Source organism: Pelophylax lessonae (assembly GCF_965119305.1).
Source record: "Pelophylax lessonae genome assembly, chromosome: 3".
Lineage (NCBI taxonomy): Eukaryota > Metazoa > Chordata > Amphibia > Anura > Ranidae > Pelophylax > Pelophylax lessonae.
The window spans coordinates 105,999,479-106,011,781 of NC_138770.1; the positions used below are offsets into that span (position 1 = coordinate 105,999,479).

Consider the following 12,303-nt stretch of genomic DNA (forward strand, 5'->3'; position numbering starts at 1 on the left):
TGCCGCGACCATTTCCAGATGGATCAGACAGACGGTAGTGCAGGCTTATTCTATTAAGGGTCGGGAGCCCCCGTTCCCTGTTAAGGCGCACTCCACTCGGGCACTTAGTGCGTCATGGGCCTTTCGCCATCAGGCGTCAGTGGTCCAGGTGTGCAAGGCGGCTACCTGGTCGTCGGTGCATACCTTCTCTAAACATTATAAAGTTGATGTAATGGCATCGTCTGATGCCTCATTTGGTCGCAAGGTTTTGCAGGCCGCAATTTGAGGAGACCAGTGGTCTACCTCGAGGGTTTTTTCCGTTGGAAAATTTTTCTTTAGTCTCATTCTTTGTTTATAATGAGCCTTTAAAACTTCTAGTTTGGCACCGGTTGGGCCTACTAGATTGGATTTGATTTTGTCAATCCCACCCCTCATTTGTGGCACTGCTTCTGGATGTCCCAGCTCTTGAGAATCAAGAAGACTACGTCTGTCAATGAGCGATAGAGAAAAATGGATTTTTGTAAGAACTTACCGTAAAATCCTTTTCTCTTAAGCTCATTGACAGACGTAGTACCCGCCCCTCTATCATTGAGTTGGGTTGGGTTAATTTCTCTGTACTGCTTTAAACAGAACTGATTCCCTGTAGCAGAGAGAGGGAGGATATACCCTCAGGGACTGCCCCCTAGGGTGGAGCCAGAACGTTTTGTCATTCTGCCTAGTCCTACTCCTGCGGAGACAACATAACCCAGCTCTTGAGAATCAAGAAGACTACGTCTGTCAATGAGCTTAAGAGAAAAGGATTTTACGGTAAGTTCTTACAAAAATCCATTTATTAACTTGGGCAGAAAATCAAATTCAAACACAAACGCATAGAAATGCATAGATATAAGCAATTACCACAGCAGGGGCTTCAAAAGTCAGAACCACAGATTAGAGTAAACTGGATTAGTTTGCTGTACAGTTTAAAGCACAACTGAAGCTTTGTTTTGGTTTTATTACTGTAATGCGGGCAGAAATATGCCTTTTTTTCATTATACTATTGTGCTGCAGCAAAGGCTAAAATGCACTGTGCTGACAATATGTTGGAGATATACTACAGTAAAAAAAAAAAAAAGAACACAGCCTAGCTGCCTTGCAGTAACAAGCAAAGTTTAAGATGGGCCTTAAAGTGGAAGTAAACTCTTTTTTTGCAATTGTACCTACAGGTAAGCCTATAATAAGGTTTACCTGTAGTTACTGTGAATATCTCCTAAACCTGCACTAAACTTTAGGAGATATTCACACTGCATGCAGCCGGTGATGTCACCAGAGCATGCATTCTGAAGGAACATGATACCCATCTGTGACTATCGCGGTGCGACCAATCAGATGGCCGGAGCACATGAACCCAGATAGAAGACCGAATGAAGATAGAAGCCCTCACAGCAGTGACAGCGTCCTGCGTGAGGGCTTAGTTCTAAGGTAAGTATTTCATAATGTGCTAGTATGCAATGCATACTAGCACATTATGCCTTTACCCTGCAGGGCTGAGAAAAATTGGGGCGGTTTATTACCACTTTAAGCAGCTCAATTGTTTGGAATTGCTCTTTGGGGCTCTTTCAGATGGGCTTTCCGATCAGTTCCATCTATCAGTTTTTCAGGTGGACCTTGTTCAGAATCTCAATGCAGCTCTGTGGACAAGTGAATCTAAAAAGACTTTATGTTTGTTTTTACCCGCTTATCTCCGAGTCCATCCAGATCCGGAAAAATAAAAAAGGGGACTGCATCTTTTTACTTTTTTTTTACCTAAACATGATGTTTTGGATGTAAAAAATACAAACCATATCCTCCGCACTTACCAACCGAAATACTAGCAAATATATGTAGCTATGTCACTGTTATGTGTTTCCAGATCGATCAAAATCTAAAACATAAATAAAGTGCAATGCAACCCCTTATTACCACCTAATTATCCAGTATATGCATATATCTTGAAAACATCAATATTGACTGCATAAAAATCGAATAAACAATTACATTCAAAAAGTCCATGTTGCTATTTATTAAGAGTCCCAGCATCATATATCTTCTGTGTATAATAGTATAATATGGACCCAATTAGCAGTAAGGTATAAATGTGCCTTTCCACTTAAATAGGGCCTCTGTACCCTGCTGTGCCAGTTGCAACTGTCTTTTTTTCTTGTTATGCTGCCACTTGCTCCACCAGCACCATTAGCTCAGAGATATAAAATAGCTCTCATTTTGCAGCATATAGTGAAATCACCAATAATTTAATAAAAGACCAAGACAAAAACACCCAACTCAAATAGAACAATCACCTTCCTAATAGATTAGTTGTCCCCTAAAGGGATTGTAAAATCAGAAGGTTTTTATCTTAATGCATTCTATGCATTAAGATAAAAGCCTTCTGTTTGCAGCAGCCCTCCTAATACTTACCTGAGGTCCCTCTCTTTCCAGCAATGTCCACAAGTGTCTCAGCTGTCCGAGATTCTCCCTCTCCCCAATTGGCTGCCACTGCTGTCTATCAAAGTCAACCAGGGGAGAGAGGAGGTGGGGCCAGGTAGGGGCTCCCGGTCTGAATGGACAAAGGGAGCTGTGACTCTGTTCGGGTTCTCCCATAGCAAGCTGCTTACCGTGGGGGCACTGAACAGGAGGGAGGGCCAGGATCACAGAAGAGGGACCCGAGAAGAGGAGGATCTGGGCTGCCCTGTAAAGTTCCCCGCAACAGAGCAGATAAGTATAACATGTTTTGTTATTTTTAAAGGAAAAAAAAAACGAGACTTTACAATCGCTTTAGGGAAAACCTTAGTATCGGATACATGCACAGAATGTCTCACTTCCAGTTTTTTTCCTCTGTTATGGCATGATGCGGCCACGCCACTGATGCGTTTCGTCATGCCACTGAGACTTTTTTAAAGGGAATATGTACACAGACATTGGAGTCCATTTTTGCAGTCCATAGAGCGATCATAGGTCCATCTGTCACCAGGCACATACTTAATGTGCACGGATGTAAAAAAAAAACTGGCATCTGTCCTATTCAGCTCCAATTCAGCAAGGAAATGCTCGTGGATTTCCTCCTGATCTAAGTGTGCAGACTCCATGTGAAAGAAGCTTTAGACCGATAGAATGTATGTGTTATTTTATTTTATTTTTTAGGTCTTATATTTTCTAATGGTGATAACTGGAAAACCATGAGACGTTTCACTCTTTCTACACTGCGAGATTTCGGGATGGGGAAGAGAACAATAGAAGATAGGATTATTGAAGAGTGCCAAAGTTTGATTAAAGTTTTTAAATCCTACAAAGGTCAGTTGTAGAATAGTGTGGTTGACAGTTTGCATTGGTCATGTTCTGATTTGCATTTATTACTAATCTATGCATTCTTAAATTAGAATTCCAGCTTTAACCTAACTAGTCTTAAAAATGTTCCTATCCCCTCATAATATATATGACTATACTGACTAACCTCTGTAAAAAAGATTTGCTGCATATATTTACCTATTTGCAGTCTGCGCCAGTCTGGTCAAGTGATCCCCTGTGTCTCTAGTTGTGGCTGCAGGGGAGAGGAGGGAGCGCACAACAATGGCTGGGAAATTCAGCAACAGTGGATTCATTCATAGGCTCCCATGTCACAGTCATTGTCTTGTCGGCACTCCCTCCTCTCCACTGCAGCTGCTGCTGGCTGACACATACACCAGACTGGGGCGTGCTTAAAATAGGTAAATACTGTATATACATCTTTCTTACATAGGTTAGTCAGCATAAGATTTGGGGACTGAGGAGGGGACATTTTAAGACTAATTGCGTTTAGGCTGGAATTCTACTTTAATATTATCTTTACTTGTATTCCAGCAAAACCATTTGAAAATACCATGATCATGAATGCCGCTGTGGCCAATATAATTGTGTCCATTTTGCTTGGTCATCGCTTTGACTATGATGATCCAAAACTTCAGAGGCTTTTGACAATAATCAGCGATAATGTCAGAATTGTAGGTTCTCCAATGGTTTTGGTAAGGCTAATTTTACTGCAACATCTTAACATGATACTGTTGACTAACCTTTCCTTTTAAAGGCGGCCCTAAGGTATATAAAACACTACATAAAGCACTTAGTTTGACGTGTCTTTTTATAGCTCTGTATTCCTTTCATAGCACCAGAAACTGCAGAATATTAGGTGATTATTAACCAAATAACTTTCTGGCCCAGCTCTATCCACCTTTTGGTTGCCAAAATTGGCCTTACTGGCCAAAAGGGAGGTGCCACTTATTGACAAGGAAGCTGTGTCAGAACAAAAGAAGTGCTTCTGTGCATCGTTCATACAAACAGAATAAGAGCAGATACTAAGAATACCACCCGGAAACAGAACAAGAGAAAGGCAGCTGTTTAGCATGATCCGGCCATGATCACATGGAATTCTCAGACATAAAAACTTAGAACTGCCATTGGAAATAATTTGGCCCTGTACAGCTTACCTGGCAGGCTCCTGCACATGTACACGGTATAAAATGTTTAAGATGGCCAGGGGAGAGAACGATACGGCATCTACAGCATATATGGCAAATTATGTGGTGGTAAAATTGTGAGAGGGGCTTAAAATATGAGTCTACATACAGAATGCTGGGGTCAGGAGTGGGTAATGTTCAGAGTGCATGGGGCTAGGAATGGTTAATGCACAGGGGTCAGGATTAGGTAAGAACAGAAAGCAGAGGTCAGGTATATGTAATGTACAGTGTGCAGATGTCAGGATTGGGCAACACAAAGAAGGCAGGAGTCGGGTGTACGTAACATAAAGAGTGGAGGGGCCGGTAGTGGCTAATGAACAGAGTAAAGGGAATAGGTGTAGGTAACATACAGGAAAAGGGATATAGAAAGGGTAATGTACATAGTGCAGATCTACAAAGCTTATACAGCAAGTGCACAGCACCTCCTGTGATGTGATGAGGCATACCTTTCAGGGCCCCAACAGATGAGGGCCAGCAGCAGGATCCATAGATCAAGTAGGGGTAAGTAATACAGACAGAATAGGCGCTGGTGTCAGCTAAGGCCCCAGCTCTCCAGGGGACAAACAAACACCTATACACACTTCCTGGTGTAAGAGGCCTGGAGTATCTCATTTGCCTCCAAAGTTTCAAGCAGGATCCCAATAGAAATTATGAGGCCATGGTCTTGTACTGTATAATGCTGTGCTGAGGCTTCCAAAAGACATCCTTGGGAACCAGCGGGTTAGTAGATGGGATCTGTACGGGAGGGCCTGTACCCCCCTAATTGCTGTCTGCTTACACTGCTTCAAAAAACAACTATATATCTTTTATAGGACTATCATTTGTGTTTATTCTGTTCACATAATATGGTCACTTATCATTATCAGAAAATTTACTGTATATTTCCTATTTTAGTTGTATAATGCATTTCCATCTCTAATCCGATGGCTGCCTGGGAGTCACAGAAAAGTCAAAATCTATGCAGATGAAATGCACACTTTTATCAGAGAAACCTTCACCAATCAGAGGAATCAACTGGATGTCAATGATCAGAGGAATTTCATTGATGTCTTCCTTGTGAAACAAAAGGAGGTATATGTAATTTCATACAGAATTGACTTAATTTTTATTAAACTTGTAATGGGAACAGACCCAACTGGTGATGTCAGCAGCAGGGGAGTAAATAAGGGGGAGGCAGGGGGGTCAACCCCCCCCCCCCTCAGAGCATCCTTCCAAAATGGCAAGCGTCGCTGTCCTGCTGCCACGCGCGGTGCCACTTAACAGACTGCACTGAAATAACTGCCCAACGCAGTCCCACTGTACCTTGTATAAATCTACCCTAAAAGTAGAATTGTCTAGGGAAGAGTGACTGATCCAGTAATACAGGCCATACAGCACAACAGTGGCAGTTATAATCTCTAAATACATTTTCTGTTCAAATTTAAGAAAAACCAATGGATGCCTGGTAAACTTTCTGTTGATTTTTTTTTAAAATTCTGTGATAACCTTGAAATTAGGCATGTATAAACACTGCACAGTAGTATGCAAGTTTGTGTGCTGGGTATAGTTCTGTACATTGAGTGTAAAATCTGTCCTTATTCTGTATGTATGGGCTCTGTAGTCTGTACAGTACCACTTCTCTTGCCCTGTATGCTGGGTGTAATTCTCAATATCTGTCCTTATTCTGTATATATGGGCTCTGCACAGAACCACTTCTCTTGTCCTGTATGCTGGGTGTAATTCTCAATATCTGTCCTTATTCTGTATGTATGGGTTCTGCACAGTACCACTTCTCTTGTCCTGTATGCTGGGTATAATAGTATCTGTTCCTATTCTGTATGTATGGGTTCTGCACAATACCACTTCTCTTCTCCTGTATGCTAGGTGTAATTCTCAGTATCTGTCCTTATTCTGTATGTATGGGTTCTGCACAGTACCACTTCTCTTGTCCTGTATGCTGGGTATAATAGTATCTGTTCCTATTCTGTATGTATGGGTTCTGCACAATACCACTTCTCTTCTCCTGTATGCTAGGTGTAATTCTCAGTATCTGTTCTTTTTCTGTATGTATGGTCTCTGCACCGTACCACTTCTTGTGTCCTGTATGCTGACTGTAATTCTCAGTATCTGTTCCTATTCTGTATGTATGGACTCTGCACAGTACCACTTCTCTTTCCCTGTATTCTGGGTTTAATTCTAAGTATTGTACTTTGTTCTGTATGCATGGTCTCTGCACAGTACCACTTCTCTTGTCCTGTATGCTGAGTGTAATTCCCAGTATCTGTTCTTATTTTGTATGTGTGGTCTCTACACAGTACCACTTCTCTTGTCCTGTATGCTGAGTGTAATGCCCAGTATCTGTTCTTATTCTATATGTATGGTCTCTGCACAGTACCACTTTTCTTGTCCTGTATGCTGGGTGTAATTCTCAGTATCTGTTCTTATTCTGTATGTATGGAGATTTTTATTTGTAAAAACAAAAAGAATACATAATAACAGACTGTAAGACCGCATTCACACTGCAGTGGCACGACTTCTGCACGACTTCGGGGGGGACCTGTGAAGTCCCATGCACCGCGACTTCGGCGCGACTTGCACGGACTTCATATAATGAATGTCTATGCAAGTCGCTCCGCGGTCGCCCGAAATAGTACAGGACCCTTTTTCTAAGTCGGAGCAACTTGTGTCGCTCCTATTAGAACGGGTCCTGTAGCACTGCATGGACAGCGAGGGACCGCGACTTGTCAGGCTGACAAGTCACCTGACAAGTCGCGGTAGTGTGAATGGAGCCTAACTGTCTGAAAACAACACAAATATAACAATTCCTGACAAATTGTCTATGTCAAAAACTTAGCAGTTTAGGAAAAATGGTAAAAAAAAATAAAAAGTAAATTTCATGTTACAATAAAACTCCTTTCCATAATTCTATACTTCTTCTACATCTCCTAATTTCTAAACACTTTATCCATCTTAAGTCAGATAACAGTAAACCTGCAATGTTACTGGAGATAATCTGTTCATTATGTAAGGCAACTATCGCCCTTGCGTGCCAATGGTAGTATGTGAGTCCGGTAATGACCATATACGTTGTCCCTCTGTCCACACCATGCATTGTTGGGAGAACACCGTAAAGCCTGTCTGAGTAGCCTAGGTTTCCCAACCTTTGGATCCCAACTTTGGCAGCTACTTCCTCACAGACTTCACGGCTTCCCCAACAATCCACCAAGAAAATGTTCCTCATTACTGCTATCACAGTAAAGATGAGTAAAAGTAAAACCCCCATCATGATAAGTCAGAATCAGAGTCACTCTGCCGACTACCAGCTTCCATATCAGATTCTGCAGATACAGGATCAGGGGGCGGATGTTGCAGAGTGTGATCACTGGGTGCAGCGGAGTCCATTCAGATCAGACATTGTGGAGTAAACAGGAACTGGCTTCTTTATTGGAACATAACACAGAAATCAAAGATGTCACCTCATTGTAATAAGAACAACAGACAGGAAGAGATAATCAACAAGTTCAGTACAGTGTACAGGATATTACAACACATCATAGAAATGCATAGCATATCACTGAGCATTAGCGACATCTAGTGTCCTATTTGTGAACTGCAGTTAATCTGCTAAACTGAAAGCTGTTGTATCTCCAACACTCCTTATCAACAGCTAAGGCTTAGTCTATTAAACCCATCTTCTTTGTAAGCTTTTCGTGTCTTTCAGCGGTAAGAGGCTTTGTAAGGATATCTGCTGTCATATCCTCGGTTAAGCAATAAAGTAACTCAAGAAGACCTTGCTCTTGAAGATCCCTAAGAAAGTGGAACTTCACATCAATGTGCTTGGTTCTTGAATTAACTCCTTCCATGCGTGCAAGTGCAAGACATCCTTGATTGTCCTCATAGATTTCTGTTGGTCCCAACTGTGGTTGACCCAAATCTGTTAATAGCTGTCTCAGCCATATAACTTCTTGACTTGCCTGCTCTGCAGCAACATATTCTGCTTCAGTAGACGACAGTGAAACAGAGAGTGGCTCTTTACTAGTCCAACTGATGGCACCTCCTGACAGAAAAAATAAGTATCCACTGGTAGATTTCCTGTCGCTGGTGTCTCCTGCCCAGTCAGCAGCCACATATCCTGTTAAGGTGCTTTCATCACTTGCTGGTAACTTTAACTTGTAGTGCGAAGTCCCTTTAAGATAGCGAATGATTCGCTTTACAGCATTGCAGTCCTTTTGACTTGGCATTGAAACCTTTCTGCATAGGATTCCAACAGTTGCTGCAATGTCCGGCCTTGTAGCAGTGGTAAGATACAGCAATTTCCCTATTGCCTTCCTGTATTGAGTATTAGTAGGTAATGGGTTATCTTGGCAATTCATCTCCTTTAGTTAGTTGGTTTCCATTGGAGACTTTACTGGTTTGGCGTCTTCCATTCCAAATGTTTCAATTATTTCTTGTATTTTGTGCCTTTGGTTCAGAAGAAAGCTGCCATCTTCCTCTCTCTCGATCTGGATGCTGAGGTAATTCTTTATATTGCCAAGATCTTAGGTGTTGAAGTTCTGATTTAATTTTTCTAGTTTTCTGCTTCATCCCCTTCTTGCTCAAAGCAAATCAGGATATCATCCACATAAATAAGCATATAGACCCATCTGTCTCCCAATTTCTTTGTATATAAGCAGGGGGCTTTACTCCTCAGAAAGTTTTGATGTGTAAGCACTTCATTTATTTTTATATTCCACGCTCTGGCTGCTTGCTTTAGACCATATATACTCCATATATACTCCTGCGAAGTTTGCAAACTTGGCCTTTGTTCATCTTTGAACCCTTGGGGCTGTTCCGTGTAAATCTCTTCTGTTAGCTCACCATGTAGAAATGCGGTTTTCACATCAAAATGTTTCACTTGCATTTTCCTTGTGACGGCTACTGTCAGTAAAGTCCGTATTGTAGTGTGCTTGACTACTGTTGCAAATGTCTCGTCATAGTCCTCTCCGTATTTTTGAGAATAGCCCTTGGCTACTAGCCTTGCTTTGTATGGCTCAATTGTGCCATCTGCATTTTATTTCACTTTAAAAGTCCATTCACAGCCTATGGCTTTCCTTCCGGGTGGTAGTTCTGTAAGTGTCCATGTTTTAGTGTCATGCATGAATTTTATCTCTTCATCAGCAGCATTTATCCATTTACGTGCTTCTTATTCTGAAAGCTGAGATACGTCTTCCCAGGTTGCAGGTTCATTGATACTGGCAGTACTTGCTTTGTATGAGAGACGTACAGGTGGTTTACCTTTGTTTTCTCTTGTTGAACGTCTCTGTTTTGTGTCTGAGCCTTCTTGTGTCTGCTCTTCAGTACTGGCAGAGTCTGCACTCACTTCAACTGTTTGTTCAGAAGTTACAGAGATGGGCTGGTCAATGTCAGTTTTCTCTTCTATTCTTGCTTCTACTGTTGTGATTACATTGTCTCTGAAATCTTCAACAAAAGTTATGCTGTTGCTAATGGTAGCCTTGTCTGTTTTGGGATCAAGGATTCTGTAACCTTTGACATTGTCACTATATCCAACGAAGATACCTTCAAATGCTCTGTTTTGGAGTTTGGTGCGTTTTTCTTCAGGTATGTAGATAAATGCTTTGCATCCAAAAACTCTTAGGTGTTTTACATTCGGCTTCTCATTGTGCCATAGTTCATATGGAGTTTTCTCTATTGTTCTGGAAAGAAGTCTGTTCTGCAAATATGTAGCTGTCATAGCTGCTTCACCCCAGTATTTTTGTGGTAGTCCAGAGTCTGTCAGCATACATCTGATCATTTCAGTCAGAGTTCTGTTCTTTCTTTCAGCTACTCCATTTTGTTCTGGTGTATATGGGACTGTCTTTTGATGTTCTATTCCATTCTGTTTTAAGTACTCTTGTATCTTATATCCTGTGAATTCACCTCCATTATCGCTCCGAAGTATGAGAGGCTTCCTCTGAAACTTGTTACTGGTCTTTATTATATAGTCTTGTAATTTGTCAAAAACTTCACTCTTGTGTTGCATTAGGTAGGTGACTGTGTATCTTGAATAGTCATCTATGAAAGTCACTATGTACCTTTTGCCTCCAGGTGTGGGTGGGTTTAGGGGACCACACACGTCACAGTGAACTAAGTCAAGTGGTCTTGAAGCTCTCTTCTGACTGACTTTGGGAAGCGTTGCTCTTGTAGCTTTGGATTTAATGCAACTTTCACATTTAACAGTAACTGGGCAAGGGGATATTGTTAGATCCCTTGTCAGATTTCTCCTCTGTAGTTCCTGTATGCATTCTGGGTGTCTGTGACCTAGACGTCTGTGCCATATATGTATACAGTCATTGTGCTTGTGTGTACATAGTCTCACCTTTTCCTTCACTATGTCGAGGTGATCTAGATGATCATCCTGCTTGGCACTTGCTACTGTCTGGTTGCCGTTTAGGATTGAACACTTGTCACCTTGGAATGTTACAGTGAGTCCTCTGGCTGTTAGACGCTTCACAGATAGGAGTCCTCCTTCTAGATTAGGAACATAAAGCACATTTTTCACTGGTATGGCTAGGTTGTGTCCCGCATCATCAGGGCATACAAGGGTTCCATGCCCATATCCTTCTGCATGTATTTTGCTTCCATCTGCAAGATAAATAGTTTCTTTGTTGTTCAGATCAAGTTCTGTGAAAAAACTTCTATCACTTGTCATGTGACTGGTTGCCCCCGAATCGATGCACCAGCCTTGACATTTATGGTTGCCTGTCGCTTTAAATGAGGCATTCCAGTTCTTTCCCATGGATCATTGATTGTGGCTTTGACCTTTTGTTTAGCATAAGAGGGACACCGTCTTATTTGCTCTTCTTTCCATATAGTAAAGTCTTTCTTTATGTGTCCCTGTTTGTGACATCTGAAACACACCCTGGTCTCTTTCCTGCGTAACCTTGCATCTGTAGCTTTAAGAGCGGTTCTGGTGTCGGATTCTGTGGAGTCATGCACTAATTCCTTTCTTCTCTGATACTCATCTATGAGCCTAGTTTTTACAAATGCTAGCGTCAGATCTGTCTCAGGACGTGTCTCCAGTGCATTGATCAGTGCAGTATATGTATCGGGCAAACTGCATAACAACATGGCTGCTGCATGGCTGTCTGTTATATTCTCCCCGATTGATCTGAGTTGCGCAATCACTTCCAGCATTGCGTTTATGTGCTCCTGCATGTCCTGTTCTCTGCTCATTCTGTAAAGTTTCCGCAGTAGAAACAGCTTGCTGTTTAAACTGGATCTTTCATGCAGTCTATTCAGCACATCCCACATGCCTTTCGCTGTGTCCTCATGGCGTATATTTATGAGCTGATCATCTTCCACTAGTAAGCTTATGGTGGCCCGTGCCTGTCTGTTCTTCTTGTCCCAGTCCTGATTATTGTCCTGTGGCCTCTCTGTAGTGGTAACCTCCCACAAGTCATCTCTAGATAATAGCATTTCCACTTTAAACTTCCATAGCTGATAATTGTCATTGTTCAGCTTGGCCACTGAGAGTTTAAGTTCTGAGTTTCCGGCCATTTTTCCCTCCTTTATATATAAACAGTCTTACTTGTCTATAGGAGATGTCACTGGAAACCTTCCTTATGTCGATCTTTATCCGGATCCTGGGCCCATAACCTGTTGCAGAGTGTGATCACTGGGTGCAGCGGAGTCCATTCAGATCAGACATTGTGGAGTAAACAGGAACTGGCTTCTTTATTGGAACATAACACAGAAATCAAAGATGTCACCTCATTGTAATAAGAACAACAGACAGGAAGAGATAACCAACAAGTTCAGTACAGTGTACAGGATATTACAACACATCATAGAAATGCAT

General features: G+C 41.8%; 1 protein-coding gene across 1 annotated transcript in view; it reads left to right on the top strand.

Moving 5' to 3' along the window:
• Positions 1-12,303, top strand: part of LOC309549025 (cytochrome P450 2K1-like) — a 75,239-nt gene that overhangs the window by 12,627 nt on the left and 50,309 nt on the right. The window contains exons 3-5 of the mRNA XM_082248967.1: positions 3,139-3,288; positions 3,835-3,995; positions 5,382-5,558. Coding sequence (XP_082105093.1) covers positions 3,139-3,288; positions 3,835-3,995; positions 5,382-5,558 — 488 coding nt within the window. The remainder of the gene's footprint in view (positions 1-3,138; positions 3,289-3,834; positions 3,996-5,381; positions 5,559-12,303) is intronic.